Source organism: Brassica rapa, chromosome A02, assembly GCF_000309985.2.
Source record: "Brassica rapa cultivar Chiifu-401-42 chromosome A02, CAAS_Brap_v3.01, whole genome shotgun sequence".
Lineage (NCBI taxonomy): Eukaryota > Viridiplantae > Streptophyta > Magnoliopsida > Brassicales > Brassicaceae > Brassica > Brassica rapa.
In genome coordinates this window covers 12,744,354-12,769,744 of record NC_024796.2, presented here as the reverse complement: position 1 = coordinate 12,769,744, position 25,391 = coordinate 12,744,354, and the positions used below count along the sequence as shown (strand labels likewise).

The following is a 25,391-nucleotide window of genomic DNA, read 5'->3' as shown; positions in this document are numbered from 1 at the left end:
ATAAAGGTCATATTTAAGAGCTTATCTACGCATTTATTAGGTCACAAATCCTTCGCTCTCACTCATTCATTTCATCTAAGTCAACCCTTACGACACACACTATCACACATCCGTACACTTGTCGTGTCTTGGTTTTGAGATCAAAGTCCAAATTCTCAAAAGGAATCTATAAACATGCCGGTTAAATATAGTACTATAGTGTGCTGTAATTATCTATATATCTTACCGAGACAAATTAAAACTATGGTCTACTTCATCTACCATGACTTCGTCTAACGAAAAAAAAACGACAGTAACCAATACATTACCAGTTTATAGCTATAGTGTTCAATATCTTTTTTTTCGTGAAAATCATTTGGTTAATCACCGACTATATAACCTAATAGTATAAATAAAAGCTCGAAGACTGGTTTAGATAAGAAAACACAACGTACCTTTAGATAAAAAATTGTTTTCGAAGGTTCAACAACATTTCAAAAAAAATTTATTTTGATTTTTATTCCTTGTATTCGTTTCCAGAACTTGAGTGATGGCTATATGCTCAAGAAGCTATTATTAGAGATTGGACGGTGTTTTACCCATAGCAAGAACAACTGCCACGGTTTGACAAAAAAAAAGAAAAAAAAAAGAACAACCGCCACGTGGTAATAAGTAGTTGTACTTGTAGCATTGTAGTATGTTTTTTTTATCATTGTAGTATGTTATGTCGCTTTTATTTCGTATCGCTATCATAGATACAGTACTGATTCTAATTATAAAATGGTTACGTATCTAATAACCATAGAGTTTTGAAACAAGATGAAGCAAAAAAAGAATAAGAAGACATCTTTGTATAACACTTTAATACTTTAGATAGTTATCTACAAAGGTTTAAATAGTATAGAAAATCAGTACTGCAATCTTTTTTTATAGAATAATGGCTGCACATATGCTCTAATGCATGAATTGACTATGAATCTACGATACATCACTATTATCATCAATGTGAATATTTTACTGATCAAATAACAATTATAACAATGCAATATAGAAAGATTGACCGAATAAGGAATAAAATAAAAATTGCATGCCTTTGAGTGTGTGTGTGTAATTAAAACAATAATTCATGAATTCATGGCCACACTCACTATTATATCAATATATAACAATATGACCAATTTGATAGGAAGTAAAATTCTCTCTTTTTTATACGTAGAAGTTATTCTAATAATAATGCAATATAAGAAAGGTTGATCAAATAAGGAACGAATATCAATAATTTGACGTCCAAGATTTATAATGTTTAAACCATATATTTGTACGATAGTATATTCTCTTTGTGTATATTATTCCAGTATTGTCAGATTTAGTATAGAAAAATGTTTAATTAGATATCTCTAGTTATAAGACTCGTTGACTTATTTAATATAATTATTCAACAAAAAAAAAACAATAATCAAGTCATTCTACATACATACAAATATGCAAACGAGTATGCGTGTGGGTCTATATAAATACATTGCGAGTGATCGTGTGAATTCACCCATTACAATTGTGTGACTATCATTTAAAGCACAAAGCAAACACACATAATCCAAACCCATTAAAAAAAATTGAGAGGCCAAAAAATGGCCTTCTCTCTATCTTCTTCCTGGTTTCTTCACCCTGAGCTTCATCATGTTGTTTCCAAGATGTCTTTCTTTGATTCCTTTCTGTTCTATGTAAGTATACATCTCTGTCTTTTTATATAAACTACAATAATTAATTATCTTCTACGACAATTATCAAATCAATAATCATAATTGTTTGACGATTACTATTTATTATGATTAATTAAATTTTGTTCTTTTTATTAACATATAGATTGTGCACTTAGTGGACAAGCTAGGATTATGGCATAGATTTCCAGTGCTATTGGGAGTAGCTTACTTGGGGATACGAAGACATCTACATCAACGTTACAATCTGATACATGTCGGTGGAATAAACGGTCAGGGTTACGACACCGATGAGTTTTCTTATCGCACGGCTGATGGCAAGTGCAACCACCCCTCCGATGACTCTATCGGTAGCCAAGGCACATTTATTGGCCGGAATATGCCTCCATGTACTTCTCAGTACGGCGTACGTTTTTTAATTAATTTATTTATACAATTACATTTACATACCATGCACATTACTTAGTTTAAGATTAATTGTGTGTAGTAAAGTATTGATCAAGATTGTACATGATCTATTATATAATACCGAATTGATAGTGGCATGATGAAACGATAGAACCAACTTTTGTGATACACTTCCTTTTCTTACCTCTATACTCACTAGTGGTTGAAATCATGATGTATGATCTTCTTTAGCTTTAACTTTATGTAGCTCTTTTACATGTTATAAAGTTTTTTGTTTATATGAATGTGCTTTTTTTTTGCATGGTTAGTAGATAATATACGAAATTATATTATATTTTTTCCTTATTAAAAATCCTGTTAAGCATTTCATTCTTCTGTCTAAATGCAAAACGGCTGATCTTTTCTTGAATAATCATCAATTTGTCTTATAATACTATAACTTATGAAGGTTAACTATTACAGATTTTGGATCCACATCCAAGTGTGGTGGCTACAAAGTTGTTAGCGAGAAAAAGATTCATAGACAATGGAGACCAATTTAACGTGATAGCTTGTTCTTGGATTCAATTCATGATCCATGATTGGGTTGATCATTTAGAAGATACCAACCAGGTTGTTAGTTTGAATCCCCCTTAATCATTCAGCATTTTAAGTTTCTTTCCCTGAACTTTACTTTATTTTAACTTATATTATTTCCAATTTAAAACCTCAACAAGATTGAGCTTGAAGCTCCAGAAGAAGTAGCAAGTGGATGTCCATTGAAGTCATTTAAGTTCTTCAGAACGAAGAAAGTACTATCCGGTGATCACCACAAATCTGGTGCTGTCAACACTAGAACCCCATGGTGGTACGTATTAATATGTGCTTAACTAATCACTGCTTAATTGTTATTTACTGTTATGAAAAATTGGAAACAGGGACGGGAGTGTAATATATGGAAATGACGAGGCTGGAATGAAAAGAGTTAGGGTTTTCAAGGACGGGAAGCTAAGAATCTCCGGGGATGGTTTGTTGGAGCGAGACGAAAGAGGTGTTCCCATCTCCGGTGATATAAGAAACAGCTGGTCAGGCTTCTCTCTGTTGCAAGCCCTCTTTGTCAAAGAACACAACTCCGTATGTGAAATGCTAAAAGTAAGTGATTAAACTTAGGTTTAGTATCTTTCTTGTGATGCAAGCAACGTATATTTATGGAGAATCACACTTAAGTTTTGACTCCTTTTTCAGGAACGGTATCCAGATTTTGATGATGAGAAACTCTACAGGACTTCGAGATTGGTAACTGCAGCTGTTATCGCTAAGATTCACACAATTGATTGGACATTAGAACTCTTGAAGACAGACACACTTACTGCAGGAATGAGGATCAACTGGTATGGATTTTTAGGGAAGAAAGTGAAGGACAAGATTGGGGCAAGATTTGGACCAATACTTAGCGGATTAGTTGGTCTGAAGAAACCGAGAGATCATGGAGTTCCTTATTCGTTGACCGAAGAGTTCGTTAGTGTCTACAGAATGCATTGTCTACTTCCAGACACACTCATCCTCCGAGACATGAGACCTGAGAATGTAGACAAAGAAAACCCTGCAATAGAACGAGAGTAAGACACATACAATGTTTGGTTCATTGGCGGATCCGAGTGTGGTTTTTGTTAACCTAGAAAGATGTTTTTAACAGGGTACCGATGACAAAACTAATTGGGAAGGAAGGAGGAAAAACGGACTCAAGGATCGGGTTTGAGCAGTTACTAGTTTCAATGGGACACCAATCTTGTGGTGCCTTGACATTGTGGAATTACCCTAATTGGATGAGGAACCTTGTGGCTCAAGATATCTATGGAGAAGATAGACCTAACCTTATAGATATGGCTGCCTTGGAGAGTAAGTCAAACCCATGCTTCTTCTTCTATATCACCAATTTTCTGACAATTTGCTTAATTTTTCCTCAGTTTATAGAGATCGTGAGAGAGGAGTTCCTAGATACAACGAATTCAGAAAGAATCTGCTGATGAGTCCTATCAAAAAATGGGAAGATTTGACAGATGATGAAGAAGCTATCCATGCTTTAAAGGAAGTGTACGAAGACGATATAGACAAGGTTGATGTAAACGTGGGATTGCACGCGGAGAAAAAGATCAAAGGATTCGCCATCAGCGAAACTGCTTTCTTCATCTTCCTCCTTGTTGCTTCCAGGTTACTACATTTATTAAAACAAAGGCTTTACTTGCGTTACAAGGAATAAAACTTACTAATCTTGAATTTTAATTAGGAGGTTAGAAGCAGATAGGTTTTTCACGACGAATTTCAACGATAGAACGTATACTAAAGAAGGATTAGAGTGGGTTAATACAACAGAGACACTGAAGGATGTAATAGACCGACACTTCCCGAACTTAACCAACCAGTGGATGCGATGTACCAGCGCTTTCTCGGTCTGGAGCTCGGATCCTGACCCAACCAATTGGCTTCCATTGTACCTCCGATCCGCGCCTTAAGTGGTCAGATGTCACGTGGCACAACTGTATGCGTCACGTAGTTAGGTCCTTGGTATATATATGTTTCTGGGTACAGTTTGGTTTTTCAGATAACTAAGTTTTATAAATAATGTTTTCATGCTAAAACAAGCAAACCCGTACCCTGAGTGAGAATGAGAACCAAAGTTTGCTTGTACAACTTTTGTAACGGAAAGAGATGCCCAAGTATTATGTAGAGAATGAGAACCAGATTCATGCACCACTTAAATATAAGATAAGGTTACTATGCCATTTTATTAAGATATACTTATTATAAAGCGACAAGAAGATCGTCTTACCAAGCAAGCTCTTTTGTCTATGGAATTTGAACCGTGGCAGGTGTTATTATGATTTACAAGTAGGAAGCAGAGATACTCCAAGCTCAGGATACTTGGTAGTGCTTGATATGAAGGGACTAGTACATGGAACAGAACAAGTGTTTCTCGATACATTTGGAAGCAGGAAGTCACTTGCAATGGTAATGGACTAAAGACCATATAGCAAGGGACTATGACAAGGGATAGAGTATGTTCAAAGGTCAATATCATCCCATCGTCCGTAGGGTCTGGAGATAAAAATGTAAACAAGTAATAGCTATATCAAATACTCAGATAAATCATACCCGCTAAATTACTTGATCCGATTTGTCATTTGCTAAAATCAAATATTTACCTCTAAATATTTATTATTTTGGAAATAATTAAAATGACATACGATCACATACAAAATAAGTATATTCGTTATCTATTTTTATATAAAATCTAATATATTTTTTTCTGATTTATTTTGTAATGTCAATAAAAGAAAATACTTTAACAAGTAGCACATATTTTCTAAAACGAATAACAAATAATAGATAACAAGTCAAAGTAACATGACAACTATTAAAGTATATAAAGTTATTTGATATTTAACTTGTATTTGGAAGTAATAAAATTGTACAATTTGACAATACCAAATATTTGATTTTTTTTTTTTTGAAAAAGAAGATTTGTCAATTTGTAACCCAATTTAACATTGCCAAATATTTGATTTTTCAAGGCTAATACTGAAAGTAAGGAGTACAAGCCAAGTATCGTATAATCATGTATTAGTCAACATTTTAATGTCTTTTTGGGTGTACCAAGGAAAACGGCGCGGTGTTTGGTTTGCATCCACATAAGTTTATCTGAATCTCTCAGTCTCAGCCATACAAGAACGGTAAAAATGGCGACTTTTCTCAAGTCTGCTTAATCTTTTTTTTATTGATTTTCTAACAGTCGGAAACAAATAAGAAAAGATCACGCATCTCGTCTCTCTTCGATCCATTTTTATTTTGTTGCACCAAGCTTTAAAAGGGAATTATTTTGGGGGAAAATACTCTATTTTTTTTTTGTTCTTTTCTCGTTGGGTAGAATGGGAACGGTTCTCGATTCGCACTTTCTGGCTCTCACTGCCATTGTTACTGTAAGTTCTCTGTCATGTTGAATCTTGGTCTCTCTTTTTTCTCAGGAAAATTACGTGTTTGGTTGTCTTTATTAATATCTGATCTGGTGTTTTACTGATGCGTTCTTGTCTGAATTCTGTTTGTCATGGTTTTGCAGGTGGTTTATCAGTTTATATTCTTCGTAATCACCGCTCTTTTCAAAATCGATCAAGTCACTGATTTTGCAGGTAAAAAACCTTTATTTCTGAATATAAGAGAGGTTTCTTGTCCTTTGAGTATTTGTTACGTAGGAGTCAAGATTTAGTTTTCATCTTAACTCTGTATGTTCAGGAAGCACAAACTTTGTTATACTTGCTCTCTTGACTCTTATTCTCAAGTCCACTTGGCATTTTCGCCAGGTAAGTCTCATCTCTTCTTGTCTTATTTTCCTCTCTGTGTTTTTTTCTTATATGTTTTGTTTTCTTGAAACTCTTTTCTCCTCACAGATTGTCTTGACTTTGCTTGTTGTGGTATGGGGACTTCGCTTGGGGATTTTTCTTCTAATGAGGTCTCTACCAAGACAAAATATTTCATTACCTCTATGATCATACTAACATGGCACGGCATCAACGTCAAGTTGGCCAAGTGGTAAAGGCGTTGCGGCTGTAACTACTGCCACTTGGGTTCAATTCACGCTGGGAGAAACTATTTACAATGTTTGGATTCCTGACAAAGAGGTGAAACCACCTTTTTAGGACAAAAAAATCATACTAACATGGCCTTATCTGTTGTTTTAGGATCTTGCAATGGGGTGAAGATCGACGCTTTGATGAAATGCGTGGAAATTTGGTGAAACTAATAGTTTTCTGGACTCTCCAGGTACACTATTGCTTTTGGCATTGATGCTTGTGTTGTCAAACTACTTAACTTCTTGTTTTCTAACATTGCAGGCCGTGTGGGTTTGGACAGTGAGCTTACCTCTAACTGTTGTTAACGCTGCAAGTGATGGTGGAGGATCTCTTAAACCCGCAGATATAATCGGTTGGACGATGTGGGTTTTCGGTTTCTTGATTGAAGCTGCAGCTGATCAACAGAAACTCTCTTTTAAAAACTCTCCAGAGAACAGAGGAAAATGGTGTGATGTTGGCGTGTGGAAGTATTCAAGGCATCCAAACTACTTTGGTGAGGTTAGTATTTCCACATATAATAACAAATGTTGAATTTTTGTATAAATTGGTAACTGTAATGCATAAATGGGATATGTTATCAGATATTACTTTGGTGGGGAATATTTGTGGCTGCATCACCAGTTCTTGAAGGTGCTGAGTATCTTGTCATATTTGGACCACTCTTTCTCACGTTGCTACTTATATTCGTCAGCGGCATACCATTACTCGAGGTTCTGTCACTCTCTTTCTCTACTTAAGACCATTTTCTGAATTTCACATGGCTAATTTCAATATAAACAGGCATCGTCTGACAAGAAGCATGGCAATTCGGGAGCTTACCGATTCTATAAGAAAACAACAAGGTTTAACGATATGAACCTTGCTATTGATACCGTTTAAAAAAAAAAAAAGCCTTGAAGAAGTATTACCTAATTTGTTTGCGTTTTCGACCCATAGTCCTCTGATTCCGTTACCGAGAGGAGTGTATGGGAACTTACCAGGATGGTGCAAGGCAGTTTTTCTCTTAGAGCTTCCATTTTACAGCAGAAATCTCCCTGAAGAAGCTGCTGTTTCGTAAGTATCTCTATTCAAATTTCAGCTTCATCTTTGTTTTGTCTTGTTATAGTGTCTGATAAGTTTGGCTTTCTCTTTGGTGTATCTTTGCGTGCAAGAAAGTTAGAGGAGACTCCAAGAACGGCAAAGAGAAAGTATCAACTGAAAGATTACTGATTTGTGAACTCAGTCTGAGTTTCTATTCCTACAAGACTCCCTGATGTTAAGTAAAAGATTGCTGGTAAGATATTGAATTTGGTTTACATATTGAACCGTATCTCAGTTTGTGATTTGTTAGATTTATTTATATATTGGATCATGTGTTTAAGTTAGATGATTGACTATATGTATATAAATACGATAACAAAGTCGAATTATGCAACGAAGTCGGAAAACTTCAGGAACACAAGCTAACGTTGTACATGAAAATAATAACATCATTAAAGTATTCCAAACCAATAATAAAAAAACATTAATTATTTACTGGAAACAACAATTGTTAGAAGAGCCTACCGGTTAAGTTGCAGTGACTTGGTCGATGTTCACAATCACTTTACTGAAGGGAAAACCATACCGTAACTTTAATGACTGAGAAATAGTTTGTTTATGAAACTTGGATTAAAATCCAAGTAAAAATTGGTGATTGTCTAATGATCGTCATCTTTTTGAAGCTTGAAAAGATAAACTTGAGTCTCTTTACTATATATTAAGTTGTGACGTCAGCTTCCATTGGGCTCTTGTCCATTGAAAAAACAGTTGGCCTTTGTCCATTTGGGATGTTCGGCAACACAACTCTCATTCCACTCAAAACGTGTAAGATGTTAATGCAACATATTCCTCTATGGTGTGCTAGAATCCAAGAGTCTAAAGTACCAATAAGCCTCTGCCATCTTTAACACATCTCTGTAAATGTAATTTGTCTTGACATCGGGTTAAAAATAGTGAATTTCATTGAGTTCAACTCTCTTGGTCAAAATACAAAATTCTTCAGAAAATTTAGGTGAGAGAGTCTTAGTAAATAGTCTCTAAGTGGGGTGTTGATAAAAAAAAAAGTCTCTAACTGGGGTGTACTATTTTAAAATGGTTATTTCAATTGTGTCTAATTTATTGGAAACACAAATCAGACAGCTCTATCATATCATCATGGAAGTTTGTGAATTAACAACAAGTTACCAAAATTTAAACACTTCTGATCTAGTTTAAATTGTATTTTTTATTAAACATGAATATGGTAGACAAATTAACCACAATCAGCAGGAAAGTAATCATGAGAGATAGCTTTTAACTATCTTTTGAGGTGATTTTACAGTGTTCTCGAGACATTTAAGTCATAACCTTATTATCCACACATATCCAAATTGAATCTCAAAACACTTTTAGTTTGACTAGCAAATTCTTAAAAGGTATAAAGTAGAAATTACTATTATTTTGGTTTTCATCATTGCTACCACATATTACATATTTCTTATTCTCCTGGTTGGCAAAAATCTTGAATGAGATTCTAATTCTTTGGACTCTCAAAACAGGCTTTAATGTCATGATTTGGTGATCCAACTGCACAAATTTAGTCCAATGAACCATGATTTGGTGACTTTTTAGTACTCCATTATATGTAATATTATTTATTATTTTCTACTAATATTAATTGGTTTTATAATTATTTTTCTTAATTCTTAACGAAACTAAATAAAATTAAAAAATCATCAAATAATCATTTTTTTAGATTTTTCATACAAAAGACATCTAAGAAAAAAATCATTAAGTAACTTCTCTTTTAATACATAGTAGGATTTTTTTGCAATAAATAATAATTTGTAATATCAATTATATTTTTTGCCAACTGATACTTTTATTATTAATATAAATATCTTTAAGAAAATTTATGTATACTTATCCAGTTATATATTTGAGTGATTTAATACCTATACAATTATATGTTTATACAAGATTTAAGCAAATAAATTATAAATATATTTATAAGCATTTGTAATGTTTTTTAAACACTTATAAATATTTTTATACATGATATATAGGCTATTATAAATATATTATAAATTCTAACATAATAATTTTGTAAGCCAAGATAAATGCATGATATTATAAAATGAATTTTGAAATTCTTATAATTAATCATTGAAAATGAGAGAACTCTGACTTTTTGAAGTGCCATTCATACACACACAAATTGCCCGTCATACATCACACAAATAAGATAATGTTACTATGTCATACTTCATATATATTGTACAGCTGTCGGTTTGCTTTAAAACTAATTGAAAATTTTAATTGACTATTTAAGTGGAAACTATACAAATATTTTACTTTACATAACTTTTTAATCATAAAATAAAATTAAAAATTATAGATTTTTTTAACTAATTAAAATGAAAATATGATTTTAGAAAAGCATTTTTGGTATAATTTAGAGAAAAACTTTGGCTAACAAGCATATAACCATATTAAATTGTTAAATATATTGTATTAAATAATATAAACTAAACGTACAGGCTAAGTGATTATGTATTGTAAATTGTTAATATTCAAAAGGTAGTGGGTAGTTAATTGACAAACCCAAAATTTTCCTTAACTCAAATCTTAATACATGAGATTTTGGTTGATGTAGATTTAAGATTTTAGTTATCATTTTTACAAAGGTTATAACTCAAAATTGTAACTCAATAATAATCAATTATAACTCAAACACAACTTCAAAATCTTAAAACTAATTCATGATTGGTAACATTTTTGATTTATATGCTTAACTCAACTTAAATCAAGTGTACTAGATGTTACCAATTATATGATTTATAGGCTATGCAGCATGTTTTTATAAAAATTAATCATTGAACGGAAAATCTGTATAAGCCCATATTAGTTAGTATATGTTATATGTACATGTGCGCTACTAGCTAGAAATAGTAAGAGAAAACTATGCGGGGGTTATTTCATTCTGTGATTGCATCGAATGTTTGATACGAAGAACGGCTCGTTTGAAGCAGATGAAAGCGACAATGAGGAAGAAAACGGAGCCACATGCACAAAACAAGACATTAACAATATCACCCATGAAATTGAATTTTGTATCTTTTGTGCTAGCAGATTGTACTAATCGCACGTTCCCGTAAGTACCAACTGCGATTAACGACAGACATGTTAATCCAATAATCACAATCCCAGCCGGTATGACAAACTTTAATACATCTCCCCAAAAACTCGAACTCATCTTCTTGATCTTTCTTTTGTACTGTTTATTGTATTTAATTTTCCTTTTAAGTACTTTTGGTCTTGCTGGTAGAAAAGGGTTTTGCTCGTAACTAATAGGGCCTTAATTAATATAAGCGGTGTAAATGTTCAATTACTTTGAGAATTTATTGTTTGCTTAACGTGGTATAGTTAGATCAAACATGCATGCATGGTTGTAATTCAATTATATTTAATAATCGATCATGGATTTTACAAGGCGTGATTATTCTCATTTTCTGTTGGCCTTGTAATAGTTTTGTTATATTAGTCTTAGTTTTTGGGGATGAATTAAATTTCTAAATCTATTATTTAGGTTTACGTTGTTTTTCTTTTTTGGAAGCTTTTACGTTGTTTTGTTGAGTTAGAAAATATAGATTAACAAAAAGAAAATGTAACATTCTATTATATATGCTCTACATAGAATAAAATGTATTGTTTTGGGATGTATAACATAGTTTTGGTTATATAGTTCACATTTTTGCATTTGAAATTTAGTTTTTAAGATTGTGTTATATTTTTTGGGAGTTATGCAGGAAATATATAATTTATGGTTAGACATTATATTATTTTGTTGTGTTATAAAAGTTGTTTTTTTATAAATGGTATTGTTGATGAAAAATATCTTCGTTGACTTGCTGCTTACGGTTGATCAACTAGTTGATACTCAAAATAAATGTTGGAACTCCGAAAAACTGGAAGAGCTGTTTTATGAGGAAGATATCAACAGAATTCTGGCGATGAAAACTGCGTTTGATCAACAAGACTACTGGGTCTGGTTACATAATAAAAATGGTAGCTATTCAGTCAAGTCTGGGTATTGGTTCATCAACAAACTGAACAGACCAGAGGAGATCAGAGTAGCAGAAGCGAGGCCCTCGTTGAATGAATTGAAAGCTGAAGTTTGGAAAATGGCCACTGCCCCTAAGATCAAGACTTTTATATGGAGAGCAATCAGTAATGCAATCTCTGTTGGTGAACTGCTGGTCAAAAGAAGAATTAATTTGGATCCAGTGTGCCAAGCTTGTGGGTTTCAGGGTGAATCTATCAATCACATCATCTTTGGATGTTCTATAGCAAGACTAGTGTGGGCCTTAGCCAATGTCCCTCTCCCTCAATTGGTTTCGACAGTATCTCGCATTACTCTAATTTTCACTGTCTGTTCTTGATGATGAATAATAGAGCAATCGAGGAGAGAGTGAGAAATACCATTCCCTGGATAGTGTGGTATTTATGGAAATATAGAAACAGGGTGATTTTTGAAGGAAAAAAAGTACTCTCCGATGGAACTGGTTTTGAAAATAAGGGAAGAGGCAGACTTTTCGTTTTTGGCTCAACAAAATGAGTCAAGGAAAAAGAAGGAAGAACAGGAGGCAGAGATGGAAGTTATGAAATCTTGGTCCGTTCCTCCGCGTGGTTGGCTAAAATGCAATGTTGGAATAGCTTGGAACAAGAATCAAACTTGGAGTTTCATGGGTGGTAAGGGATGATCGTGGAAAGGTCCAAATGCACAGTCGGAGGGCCTTCTCGGACACAAACTCTCTTCAGGACGCAAAGTACAATGGTCTCCTTTGGGATTTGGACAGTTGCCATGCACATCATCTAAACAGAGTGATCTTGGCGATAGATGATGCAACACTACCTAATGTGATCCTCATACCAAAAGCATGGCCGAACTTCAGATGTCAGTATGCAGAGATCATGACTAGATTAAAGAAATTGGAGCGGTGGAGAGTGATGAAGGAAGATAAATCAACTAATACATGGGCTTTCCTCATAGCTAAAGCGTCATCAAAAGGGGTTATTATCAATCATATGTTGCAAAGGGCGCCCCGCTTTGGTTGCGTTATCTTTTTGAAGGTGAGGAAGCCATTCCCTATGTGTAGTTGGTTCCTTAAGCTGATGGCTGAAAATGTTTGTTGTTTTTTTGTGTGAAGTTCATTGGTTGGCCTTATGTTGATCCTCTTGATAGATCATATTTTTGGGGAAGGAGCATAATCCTTGTAGACTTGGTTGTTGTTGGATCTAATTGTAGGTTCCTCACTGTTTTGTTACCTTATGACTTGTTATGGTCTTTGAATGAAAATTACAGATGACAAAAAAAAATGGTATCGTGACATTCATACATAAGTGAAAAAAAAACTGAAATTCAACGAATTCTGCATAGAATATAGCATTAAGCATATATATATATATATATATATATATATATATATATATATATATATATAAAGTATATATAGTATACGTAAAATACTGATTTAACATATGTCAAAAAACGAGAAAGATCCATAGGCAAGACATGAGTCTGTCTGTATTTGGTCTTTTTGCGATTAAGTGTTGGGATATTTTCCAAAAGCTATTTAAAGCTCACTCATCGTGTCTTTTGGACTCGTATAGATTTTTGTACCTTTTTTCAATTTTGTACTTTTTGTAACTGATTATGAATGTTGGGATATTTTCCCAAAATATACTTATCATCAACAATATACGTCAAGTTATATTAGTATATTATACACACAGACTCACACATGCAAAGATTCACTAGGTTACTTGAAAGAGTACTGAATCGGCGATTTAATTATCTCATCGGAAATCTTTGTTTTAATTAATTTTATATTAGAGAAATGATCAAGTCAGTTCCGTTAGAAAAATCAACGGCTATAATAAAGTGGCACGATGGTTTACGAAACCTCTGCTCGCTAAGACCATGTACAATAAATAATACCAAAATCAATATTAATAAAAGTTTTCTTAACAAAAAAAGGTTTCAAAAACTAAAATAGTTGATTATAAAAAAAATGATATTTTTTTGTATCCAAATAAAAAAAGAGTAGTTTCTGTTTATAGATTAGAAAAAATCTTAAATTTTGATATAATTTTATTATTTTAAAAAGGTTTTATTATATAAAAAATACATTTAAATTATTGGGTGAGGATAAAAATCAAAAACAATTTGTACAGTCAATAAATCCGCTCACAACGCGATATGTAACAGCAGCGGTCCACAATTTTTTTTCAACTGTTGAAACTTTGTAACGGATGTTGGAGCCATGTAGATTAATTCAATTTATCAGCACTCTCATTGCAAGAGTTTCAACACTTCCATTGTGAATGGTGGAAGAGACGTAGTGTTGAAATCAAATTAAAATAAAATAACTTTTATATTAAAATATTATTATAGATCGAGACAAAACAAAATAGCTCTATATTAATAATATTCTTAGGGATTTTAGTAACCCCAAGTCATTTTCATGTGCAACAAACACTATAATTTTAAACGCGACAAAAAGAATGATAGTCATATCTTGTTTTTGTTAACATCTTTGATTTGATTACAAGGAGTACAACATTTTGTCCATCATGCGTGCAAACACAGATACACGTGTGTAAGCAGAATAAAGAATATTAAGCTAGGTGGCAAAAGTAATACAAGCAAATCGAGATTCACAATAGAATCGCTGCCGGTAGTTTTCATCTTCAAACCACTGTGTCTTCCAACATGTGCTTCACCACTCAGCTGCAACCCTCTGTCCTTGTACTCCATCTCCGATCTTCCACCGTAGCTGCTACTTTATATTAAAGCTTATATCCGCTCCGGTTATAAAGCAAGAAAAACCCAACTGGTTGAAGAGTAGAATCTTCGTTAGACCATCCTTGCTCAAGGGATGCTAACTCTACCGATCTCCTTTAAATCAGCTGAAATATTTCACAACGCATCTTTCTTCCATTGAAGATACTTTACTCTTTGGTGCTATCGAATCCATATTTATGGATGAGTAAAGATTGACTCTTGTCTAGAAGGAATTCGTGCATAGCCTTTGAAGAAGAAGTCTTGATCCAAGCAAAACAGGATTCAGAGGATTTGCAGAACATGATGATCATTATAACTAAGAAAACTCTAATCACAAAGATCAGAGTAGTTTATTTAGAGCAAAACAAAAGTCGCCAAACGAATATATACTATCGGACAAGCCGAAAACATGATCCGAATTTATTAAATTTCAAACCAAAACTGGAAAATAAGATTGATGAACATGAAGAACAGATCCAAGGTTGGTTTGAAAACTACAACAAAATTGCCTACGCTAAATTTAAAATCCGCTAATCGGAAGAAAACATTGATCCTAAGATCGAATCTATATTGCAACAAAAGAACAAAATGATTTATCTATCCTTCTGAAAGATTTTGTATTGTGAAGAAGGGGAGAGAATAGAGATAATTCTCTCTCTCGGAAGAGGAGAGATAACCAATAATTACCAATGATAGTCATATCAAAACATATCAAAACACTATATAATTCAAAATATCGTGGTAACTCATAATATAAATGCAGTATATAACTATACGTGTGAGCATGTGGCACAACATAAAGTTTGAATCATTTGTCTTTTCAACTTCATAAATCGTTATGTTCTTATTAAAAACCCTATAAATATTTAATAGTGCTCGAGGTTCAAACTCAACCCTCTTTTTCCCAGCAACATATTTTTGGTTATCCTTTTTTTGGTTATCTATCAATTGCGCTTAGCGTTAATTTTCTTTTACATGTAGGGTTAGAATGGAGGAAAATTTCAGGTCGTACCCTTACACCTTTTGGTAAAATTCGATTGGGTGGGGATATTGTAATGGTATATTTTAGTATCCATCATATAATGGTATTATCATGGGTTGACATGTTTCTTTTTGAAAAAGCTAATAGTAATATTGATTAGGCCTAAGCGTTCGGGTTTCGATGGAATTTTTCGGATATCGGTTCTATTTTGTAACACTCCCTAACTCTCATTTTAATAAATTCTTTAATACAGATCGGAATCAGATATAACACGTAATTTCGGTTTGAGTTGAGTTATACTGAAACAAATGTATATCGTTTGGGTTCGGTTTTTTCTGTGTCGGTTTGGATTTTACTGAAGTAAAATACAAAAAAGAATAGAAACATAAGACACATGTAAGTTAAACAAAATATTTCAAGCAGGTTCAATCAGTACATTCATACTTCCAATTTCTTTATCATGAACGTATCTACTTGTATGTCTAAGTTCTCTCACACACTCATTCGATTGCAACAGATAATAGCTACACAAGGTAAACATAAGAAACATGTCACTTAAACTTAGTAGAAATGTTTGCAACAACACACCAATAACGATAATAGAAACATAAAGTTTTTAAATGAAAGACAAACTGAAGATAAGTGAAAGTTTTACTGTGAAACCAAAAAAGAAATAGAACAAAGCAGAAAATAACAACATAGAAACTGAAAGACTTAAACTGGAACCAGCTTGTGGTGATGGAACTTAGAAGCAAAGACAAAGAGAGGTAGATCAATAATCAAACCAAATTTTAAGCAAATATGTTACAAGTAAGATGACATACCTCTTTCTATTTTTTATTTCTCTTCAATTTGCTTAAGGATTTGTTCATTTGTAAGCACCATTGACTCACAATGAATGTCTTGCTTCAACCATTGCTCAGTACACATCAGTACCTTAACCATGAAATGAGTAAGGCAACTCCTAAATCGGTCTATGATCCTTCCACATGTACTGAAAACACTCTTGGATGCAACAGAAGATACATGCATTGCAAGGACATCCTTTGTAATCTGTGACAGTATTGGGAACTTGGTACAGTTTCTTTTTCAGAATGAAAGGACATCATACTCTACACCAGCCATCAAGTCTGGATTCTCAACTCTTTCTTTTAAGTATATATCCAGTTTCTCCCGCTTCTCTTCCAGTCCAATCTCTTTTAGCATCGACTTGTACCTTCGGTCAATCCTCTTATATCATATACCATCATCAACTAAATTCGGCGTTATCATGGACAGTTCTCGAGAACACTCAGATGATTGAGTGTTACTGGATTTAACTTGATCGCTTTGCCCACTTGATGTTCTCTCATGTCTTTCACTGTACTCTTTAACCAAACTAAGCAACACACTCATCACAGACTCATACATTTCTTTCCCTTTCAAATTGTCCTCCCCATAAAGCTCTTCAAAACACATTCTTGCAAGCACCATCTTCAATTAACATTTTGTTGATGTTCTTCAGTCCATCCCAATACTTGTCAAACTTCCTGAACATCTCTACTGCCTTTTCCTTCAGTTCTTGATATGTGCTTTGGCTCAACCCGATCAGGTTAGTGGCTATGATCACAATCTATTTGTAACACTAGTAAGCGTTGAGAGATGTAGACGCAACCACAACTAGAGTGGAGTTGTAGAAGATCACTAGAAACCTGCATAATATTTCTATTGATTTCCAGTCACTATACTGAGGAAGTCCTTCCCTCTTTTTCCTTTCTCCACCTTCAAAAAATGATCGTTATAGTGTTTATCTTCTGCCTCCATTTTATCAAACGCAACTTTGAACTTCAGTGTTGTATTCAACATCAGATAAGTGGAGTTTCACCTAGTATTAGCATCTAAGGGCAAGCTTCCCATAGTCAGTCTACCTGGATCAACTTTCTGCTTAAATGATGTTAAACTATTCCCTGAAACTCTAACATAGACTATCGCATTACGAACTGCATTCACATTTTATTTGCATCAGCCATCCCATCCTTCACAATCAAGTTAATGATGTGTGTATTACATTTCAAATGCATGGATTCTCCATCTAAAACTAAAGCATCTTGAGACTGTGAAGAGAATTCACTCTGAAACCTTCTCATTACGGATGAATTCGCAGTAGCATTGTCGACAGTTTCACAAAACAATTTACTGATTCTCCAGTCAGCTAAGACTTCTAAAAGAACTCTAGAGATTGTATAACCTTTGTGATATCGATGACATGTTTGAACCCGATGATAAGCTTTTTTAGTCGCCAAGAAGCATCAATGTAATATGCAATCACCATCATGTAAGTTGCCTCCGTGAACAATAACAAACACATTAAGATCAATTCAAAATTTTATTATAATATCAATACATACTCATTGAAGATTGAAGAACTTACGGATTACATGAGCCACCCAAATATCAGTAGTGATAAATATTATTTGCTTTAAATCACTTCTTTATAGCAATCTCCCTCTGCAAATACATCTTCATATATATATATATATATATATATGTGTTTTGGTTATTTTGAATTCTAATTTGGATTTTGGGTTAAACCAAACCATACCTGATAACCAAAGTATCAGCATATCAAAACCAATCGGTTATTTTGATGGATTCGGTTGGATTCGGATTTGGTTTTGGATAATATGCTCAGGTCTAGATCTTCATATCATATATGTAACATATCTAATCTTCACGTAGGGATAGAAAAATAAATCTTCTTTTCGTCACTCATTTATTTTCTACTTCTACCCTTTTTCAAATATAATCTCAAAATAAACTACCAATACTATTTTATAAAAAGAAGTACATGTGTTAAAAAAAGAGAGTACAGTAGTAAAATTAATTAAAAGCCAAGAAAAGAATAGAGATAAAGACAAATAACGAAAGCTCTCAAAGCTCTGTCTGGACGACGGCCGACCCAACATCGCTTAGTGGCAGGCAGACACTAACATCTGCAACTATGAACCTTTAAAGACGTTTATACCATTTTGCTGTTCCATGTCATTCTCTTGCTTCTTTTTAAAATCAGATTACTTTAAAATCTCAAAATAAATTAAAGATTTCTATTCCGTGACGAGATTAACTTATTTATGATATTCTCGGTCCTTTCAAGTTTCAATCTCTCATGTAATATCACAATCTCAGCTGATGAAAAAAAAATCTAATTAGGCTATAGGTGTGTTAAAAAAAAAAATAGGCTATAGGTAATAGCTGTTTCGATAAATGGTACCAGATACACTGTGAAGAAGAGCAGAGAATGAACCCCGAAATGGAAGCTTCTGAAAAATGTTTATGCGTTCAGTGGCATTAGAAAGGGAAGTTGCACATCGTCTTTCTTCTTCTCTCTTGTCTCAGTCTTCTTTTATTTACTTGTTTTTGTTTTTATTTTTAAATGTATATGAGCAATGGTAAATTAGGGTTCTAGGATCTCGTAAAGTTTATAAAAATGTTAGAAAAAAGATGTTGCACAAAAATAGATTTTTATGTTTGATAAATTTTTATTTTTAATAACTGTAGACTAACTTCCACAAAACTAAGTAAACTTAACGAATTACTATTAATTTAAGGGTAAATCTTTAAAATAGCACATTTCTAAGTTTATGTCATAAAAATAGCCTCAAAAACTAAAATGATCAAAATAGCATTTTATCTTTTGAAAAATTTAAATTTTTTTATTTTTCAAAATTTGAAATCTTATCCCCAGAACCCCACTCCCCAACTCTAAACCCTAAAACCTAAACCCTAAAACCTAAATTCTAAACTCTAAACCCTAAACCTTAAACTCCACCCCTTAACTTTAAACTCTAATGTCTAAATTAATTTACCATTGGGGTATAAGTGTATATTTATCTCTTTTGATAAAATATTAAGTGTTATTTTGATCATTTTTATTCTTAGAGGTTATATTTGTGACAAAAAAAATTTTAGTGCTATTCCAGTCATTTTCTCTTAATTTAACTTTATTGAAAATAGATAATATATAGAAGATGTATTTATAATATAAATTTAATATTTTAAATATGTGTTAGGAAATAAAAAATAAAAAATAGTAGTACTATATTTTTGTGGAACAAAGGTTTAATAAATTTAGAAGAAATTAGGGTATGGGTGGTTTCTTCGCTACCACCCGCAAACTCAGTTTTTGCGGTTTGTAGCACTTGTTGGCGTTTTGCAACAATCACTCAAACCGTTCTAAACCTCATAAATTCAAAAGTTTGTTCTAGTTAGCGTTTGTGGTTGCGGGAGGATAATTTTTTTTAAACAATATAAATATAAAAATAAAAATATTCAATAAAATTTTTAAATTAGAATTATAAAAATACTAAAGTATATCTATTATATTTTAATTAATATTATAAATTTTTAAAAATAAAAATATTTTCTATAATTTTAAAAATTTTAAAACTATAAATTACTAAATATAATTTTTAGATTTTGATATTTTTATAATTATATAAAATGTAAATATTGTTAATTTATTATATTACTGATGTTGTATTTGATAGTTAACCAGTCATAAGTATTTTGTAAACGCACTAATTTTTAATCACAGAACTAGTCGTACAAATATTTTAAAATCGCTAAAAATCGTTACTGCAATCGTAATCGATGCGTTTGAAACAGTCCGACCTTTATACAAGAACTGGGGAGAGTATTATCATAGTAGGTATATTATGGGAGACGTTGAACATTTTGAAGAATGAGTTACAACGGCGGCTATAGCCGTCTCATGCAGAAATATTTATAATAGATTTTTATGTGATGCGTGCCATGAATTGAGGGATGCTTTCTTCAACTATTTCTTCTCTTCTAATTATTACTCCTTTCAATATTTGCTTTAACGAGATTAGTTAGGTATAGGGGTGTTCAATCCGGATATCGGTTCGGTTTCGGTTCGTTTTTTTTTTGTTTTTGGTATTTCGGTTAGTAAAATATAACTACCATTCTAAATCCATATTTACTTCGGTTCGGTTCGGTTTATATACCGTCGTTTTCGGTTTATTCGGTTTTATACCAAAAAACATAATTATTTTGTTTGAGATTATATTATATGAATTTTAGAGTCATATTGTCAACACCGTCATTTATTAAAAATATATTACATGTTCAAATAAATGAACAAAAAAGTAAAAATGCTTCTACCATCAAATAAAATAATCAAATCTATGACTAAAATCAAAGCTTGAAATTTTAAAATAAAAATATGAAACAAAACATAAACATAAAAGAAAAGTTTTTCCACTCTTCCATATTTAGTATTCATTAAAGTCATGATTTTTCAATTGAAAATTTTCCATTAATTATTGTCCATCAAATTTATAATCTTCATATTAATCTAGTGAAGACTAAAATAAAGCAAAAAGATCAAAAAAGACTTAGAAAATAAGATGTCTGAATTGCGATGTATTGTTATTTAGTTATAGTTCAAGTGTTTTACAAATTAAAGTTTTTTATTACTATAAAATTATGGTAATAGTTATTAACACAAATTTAACTTATGTAACAAATAGATTTTCATGTATTGTTATAAAATAGATACATATTTACATGTTTCTACTTTTAATCGGTTTTGTTCGGTTTATTCGGTTTAATCGGTTATATACCAAACCATATCCAAATCCTACGGTTTTTATAAAATTATATCCATTCGGTTTATATGGTATATACCAAAACTAAACCATATTGTCTATTTCGGTTCGGTTCGGTTCGGTACGGTTTGGTTTTACCATATTGAACAGCCCTAGTTAGGTATGTAAATAAATAGAAAACGCAACCACTTTTTCTTTAATTGAGCCAATATCTTAAATATTCTACTAATAAATACATAAACACTCTTTCTTAAAATATAGCACTACAAGAAGATGTACCACTTGTTTAAGAAAGAATCAATCCAGCTCGAAAGCATATCAAATTGATTCTTATTTCTTTACCATTTAAACTTAGGTAACGACAAAACTAAGTTAGCTAATATGTATGCATTTTATGTCTCATTAAACTTAAAAGTAGGATTTTTGATAAACCAACATCAAAACTTATCTTTGTGTACAACCTTCGTAGAAATTTGCAGACTAAACAGTCTTCAATGATCATAGAAAAGGTTAATAACCCTGCAAAGCATCACCACTTAAGTGGTACATAATGATTCTGAGAAGAATCAGAAAAGGAATACTCAATACTAAAACGAATATTTTACGGTTCCACAAACGCAGTGAAGAGGAATCTTGACCAGGATGAACGCTAAATATCTTTACGGGCTCCATTGATCTTTTGATCTTTCTACGTTTAATCGAGTGTTATGTTGAATGCAAACTCCTCTGTTATTTATTAGAACCACATGCTTATATGTGTCACGCCATCTCAACTAAAAAGTATGCATATAGTTTCCAGTATACTGTTAATCATATTCAGAAAAGTAGCAACGCTTTTATAAATTCCTAACAACTACCGAAAGAAAAAACAAGAATGCTCATTAAAATTAAGAAAACAGAAACTTTTCCAAAGCTACATCTTCTTCCTTCCTTCAAGAGCTTCTTTCTCCAAATTCATTTAGAAGCTTATCTAAAGGTGCTATTGATGTAATTTTGTGGGTATTCAACAAAATGGGCATTACTCTTCTCTAATTCCATAATCTCCCAAAAGATTTAAAGAGGGTCCTTGTCTTTTTTTTCTTTTCATACTTGGTAGTATCTCATCATAGCCCCAAGAGAATGTAGTAGAGAAGGGTTATGGGCAATGCAATCAGCATTCCGAATATCACACTACAACCAAAAAATATACAAGACTCGTTAACAAAAGACCCTAATCAAAGTATCCTTAGTTTCACAGATTTCATATATGAACAAGGGAATAAACTTACGCAGTGCTAAGAATGTCAGGATGCACATTATACTCCTTCGCGAACACAAAGGGTACAATTCCTTGAGGCAAAGCTGCCTGATTTTATCAATAGAATATTTTTTTGTGAGCAAATCAATAGAATAATTTAAAAAAAAGTTTAAATATAGAACAAGACTACAAAAGTGATGGTAACAAAAAATATAAAAAGCATTTATTTAATCATGCATATAAACAAAAATACCTGAATGATGGCAACGCGGAGGAGAACGCCTCGGAGGCCAACGGCGTAGGAAGCGACAGTCATGACGGCAGGTCCGGCGAGAAATCTCATACCCGCCGCAAAAGCAGCTCTTCTGTTTCCACACGCTATTATTCTTGGGTTCAACGCCATGAACAACCCTTAAACACATTAAAACTTATAATTTAATACTATTGTTTTACCTTTTGTATTTGGTTAATTAATCTTTTACCAGATTAACTTCAAAAGAGTGATATACAATGATCATTACATCCATTATTCCACCACCAATATATTCCAAAAGAGACATGTTATTATGATAAATAAGCAGGGAACTGTGGAGCATGCATTCTTCTGTGAAAGCCAGTTTTGTTTGCTCTTTTCATTCAAACATTTCTTTCTTTTATAAAAAAAAACCTTTTTTAAAAGGAGGGAGAATCATGCAATCACATGATTAAGTTTTTTAAGTTATCTTTTAAAGAATGAAGGTCAGGAATAAAGAGAACAAATTGACTGTTTATGGTATTTATTATGTAATAGTAAATGTAAAGAAGTAAAAATAGTAGGAACTGACCAAGACTGAACATAGCCATGCCTAGACCTGCATCTGAGAGTATGGAGATAGACTTTGCTATAATAGCTGGCATTTCAATGTTCCACCTGCACATACCAAATCAAATTTAATTCCAAGATCTCTCTCAAATCTTTTTACTGCAAACATAGACGCATTTAAGACTACTTTTGCCCTTTACATTTTTATCAAGGAACTTTATTAAAAATGTCAAAATATTAACGTTAAGAGTTGTTAGAAAACAGTACTTGAAAGAGATGAGGGACCAAGTGATGCCGAATAAACTGGAGTAAGAGTTTGGATTACGGATGAGTTTTCTCCAGACCATAATGAGTATGAGTCTTGTCATCACACTTGTTGGTGGCATAACCTTTGGCTGCTGCTGCTGCGCCTTGTTGCTTATGTTGTTGTCTGTGGCCAAGACTTTGCTATCATCATCTTTATTACCAAAACTGAACTCTTCCCTCTCTACATATTGGCTATCTGAAATAAGATTAAACACTTCAGCAACTAATCTAAAGACAACATCAATCAAAGCCTTAATCTTGATTTGAAGATGCAAAACATGTATACATGAACATAATCTAACAAGACAGATAGTGTGGGGTTGTTTTTGCAAAAGAAATAATTTGGAGCTACTAAAGCGAAACAGTAATATTGTTGGGGGACCATACCGTTACTATTCCCCTGGGGTACAGAGATCTTAACGTCCTTGTGTTGCTCATTCGTAGCGGCGGCGTAATCGGAGTGGTGGTTTCCTCCTCCGCCGAACACATCTGAGACCGGCGAAGCGCTTGAGCTCCACACAAACATATGAAGGTCTCTTCCATTCCCATCTTGCCCATTCCCTCTCTTCCCACCAACCACCGCACTGTTTCCCTTCGCCACCGTACCTCCGCCGCCGCTCTGCGGCGAGAACATCCCTGGATTCGGCGCCGGATAATGCGCTCCACCACCACCGCTTCCTCCCGACTGGTAAGGAAACCTCCCAGCTCCCGCCGCCGGTTTAGCTCCGCCGTCTTCCTCGTAGTTAGACGGCCGAGGAGTAGGTCCCTTGGAACCGAAAACAGCTTCTCCGGGACCAAAGTTCGAGTTCCGGCCACCACCAGCAGCCATCATCGAGTAAAAATCAGTATGGTTAAAGCTCGAGCCACGTGGCGTTGGGTTTCTCGAACTCTGAAGCGAATAAATCTCCGCGTTGGTGAGATTCGAAGGCCGAGGAGTCGCCGACAAGCCCTGAGACCTTCTCGAGTAAATATCAGACCTCGAGGCGTTAGAACGACGGACAGTGACGTGAAGCTTCCCATCTTCTTTAATCTCAGCTTCGGTCTCAAGCGGCTGCCGACCGTCTAACGACATAATGTCGGAATCAACATGGATCGAGACAATAGAGCCAGCCGTGTCGGGAAACTGCTCGGAGATCAGAAGCTTCGCGCCGCGGTACTCGAAGAGAAAGAGCATGAGCGTGTACCATATGATACACTGGAGAACCACGATCTGCACCATGAGGTCGCCGGAGAAGTCGCCGTACATGCCTTTGAGGAGAGGTATGCCCATGACGAGGGTGTTGGGGAGAGTGGTGAGGGAGAAGAGAGTGATGGTCCAGTCCAAGGAGCCGTTGGGGCTGAGTTTGCACCAGAGGAAGAGGAGAGAGAGGACGATGACTTTCTGGAGAGAGTCGGCGGCGAGGAAACGGAGGTTCATGGCGTAAGGGTTGTTGGCGGCGATGAAGTGGAAAGAGAGGAGAGGGACGGCGAAGAGAGCCACGAAACGGTTGATGCCGGAGCATTGGGTCGGTGTGAAGATCTTCCACCATTTGACGGAGCCGTAAGCGAGGATCATGGCTACGTATAACGGAACCATCGCCGTCATGACGTGGTAGAAGTCCGTCGCCGTTATCATCGTGTTATCTTAGAGAGAGAGAGAGGAAGAAGTGTCTTCGGTGTTGAGAGAAGCGGTGGAGAGGGGAAGAGGGAGTAAAGTGAGTGTGAAGAAGAGAACACGTTTTTATATTACTTTTTTGATTTTTTCGTTGAGGAAACACTAATATTTAATACAGTATGCTTTTTTAAATCTTGATATATTATTCGTTGGTTTTTGTCGTCACTCGATAGTGTTTTTGTGTCTTCCTGAATTTATTACTTTGTAACTTATTTCTATCTATAAACAAGCTTTATTTAAGAGCTA

At 33.8% G+C, this 25,391-nt stretch overlaps 3 protein-coding genes and 2 long non-coding RNA genes across 7 annotated transcripts; 3 read left to right on the top strand and 2 right to left on the bottom strand.

Moving 5' to 3' along the window:
- The first annotated feature begins 1,483 nt into the window (after positions 1 to 1,483).
- Positions 1,484 to 4,876, top strand: LOC103852857 (alpha-dioxygenase 2). The gene is made up of 9 exons (XM_009129757.3): positions 1,484 to 1,700; positions 1,843 to 2,103; positions 2,568 to 2,717; positions 2,822 to 2,952; positions 3,023 to 3,236; positions 3,330 to 3,703; positions 3,781 to 3,983; positions 4,052 to 4,295; positions 4,372 to 4,876. The coding sequence occupies exons 1-9, from the start codon at positions 1,608 to 1,610 to the stop codon at positions 4,595 to 4,597; spliced, it is 1,896 nt and encodes a 631-aa protein (XP_009128005.1). The 5' UTR covers positions 1,484 to 1,607; the 3' UTR covers positions 4,598 to 4,876.
- A 683-nt stretch (positions 4,877 to 5,559) lies between these two features.
- LOC103852856 lies at positions 5,560 to 8,150 on the top strand. 3 transcript variants are annotated; one of them, XM_009129754.3, is made up of 10 exons: positions 5,560 to 6,061; positions 6,199 to 6,268; positions 6,372 to 6,439; positions 6,527 to 6,588; positions 6,818 to 6,899; positions 6,971 to 7,207; positions 7,291 to 7,419; positions 7,490 to 7,551; positions 7,646 to 7,762; positions 7,861 to 8,150. In XM_009129754.3, the coding sequence occupies exons 1-10, from the start codon at positions 6,011 to 6,013 to the stop codon at positions 7,916 to 7,918; spliced, it is 936 nt and encodes a 311-aa protein (XP_009128002.1). In that variant the 5' UTR covers positions 5,560 to 6,010; the 3' UTR covers positions 7,919 to 8,150. The 3 variants fall into 3 exon arrangements, with proteins under 3 accessions (XP_009128002.1, XP_009128003.1, XP_009128004.1); XM_009129755.3 differs by having other exon boundaries at positions 5,570 to 6,061; positions 7,865 to 8,150; XM_009129756.3 differs by lacking the exon at positions 5,560 to 6,061 and having other exon boundaries at positions 6,527 to 6,736.
- A 3,040-nt stretch (positions 8,151 to 11,190) lies between these two features.
- LOC117129890 lies at positions 11,191 to 15,800 on the bottom strand. Its single transcript, XR_004453421.1, has 2 exons — positions 15,576 to 15,800; positions 11,191 to 15,523 (listed from the first exon to the last, which is right to left on the bottom strand). It is a non-coding gene; the product is annotated as an uncharacterized LOC117129890 (long non-coding RNA).
- Positions 15,801 to 15,804: 4 nt separating this feature from the next.
- Positions 15,805 to 22,268, top strand: LOC117129883. Its single transcript, XR_004453419.1, has 2 exons — positions 15,805 to 20,412; positions 21,307 to 22,268. It is a non-coding gene; the product is annotated as an uncharacterized LOC117129883 (long non-coding RNA).
- Positions 21,962 to 25,335, bottom strand: LOC103852855 (auxin efflux carrier component 1). The gene is made up of 6 exons (XM_009129752.3): positions 23,879 to 25,335; positions 23,453 to 23,687; positions 23,208 to 23,293; positions 22,637 to 22,794; positions 22,415 to 22,491; positions 21,962 to 22,316 (listed from the first exon to the last, which is right to left on the bottom strand). Exons 1-6 carry the CDS (start codon positions 25,104 to 25,106, stop codon positions 22,250 to 22,252), a joined length of 1,851 nt encoding a protein of 616 aa, XP_009128000.1. The 5' UTR covers positions 25,107 to 25,335; the 3' UTR covers positions 21,962 to 22,249.
- Between the last annotated feature and the right edge of the window lie 56 nt (positions 25,336 to 25,391).

What these genes read in the sequence shown, in the direction of transcription:
- LOC103852857 (XM_009129757.3), top strand. Translation starts at nt 1,608, where the DNA reads ATGGCCTTCTCTCTATCTTCTTCCTGGTTTCTTCACCCTGAGCTTCAT. An exon ending in CATGTACTTCTCAGTACGGC is followed by an intron (nt 2,104 to 2,567) that starts GTACGTTTTTTA and finishes TAACTATTACAG; the next exon opens with ATTTTGGATCCACATCCAAG. An exon ending in AACACTAGAACCCCATGGTG is followed by an intron (nt 2,953 to 3,022) that starts GTACGTATTAAT and finishes AATTGGAAACAG; the next exon opens with GGACGGGAGTGTAATATATG.
- LOC103852856 (XM_009129754.3), top strand. Translation starts at nt 6,011, where the DNA reads ATGGGAACGGTTCTCGATTCGCACTTTCTGGCTCTCACTGCCATTGTT. An exon ending in CCACTTGGCATTTTCGCCAG is followed by an intron (nt 6,440 to 6,526) that starts GTAAGTCTCATC and finishes TTCTCCTCACAG; the next exon opens with ATTGTCTTGACTTTGCTTGT. An exon ending in TTCTATAAGAAAACAACAAG is followed by an intron (nt 7,552 to 7,645) that starts GTTTAACGATAT and finishes TTCGACCCATAG; the next exon opens with TCCTCTGATTCCGTTACCGA.
- LOC103852855 (XM_009129752.3), bottom strand. Translation starts at nt 25,106, where the DNA reads ATGATAACGGCGACGGACTTCTACCACGTCATGACGGCGATGGTTCCG. An exon ending in TCCGCGTTGCCATCATTCAG is followed by an intron (nt 22,492 to 22,636) that starts GTATTTTTGTTT and finishes TGATAAAATCAG; the next exon opens with GCAGCTTTGCCTCAAGGAAT. An exon ending in CCTGACATTCTTAGCACTGC is followed by an intron (nt 22,317 to 22,414) that starts GTAAGTTTATTC and finishes TTTTGGTTGTAG; the next exon opens with TGTGATATTCGGAATGCTGA.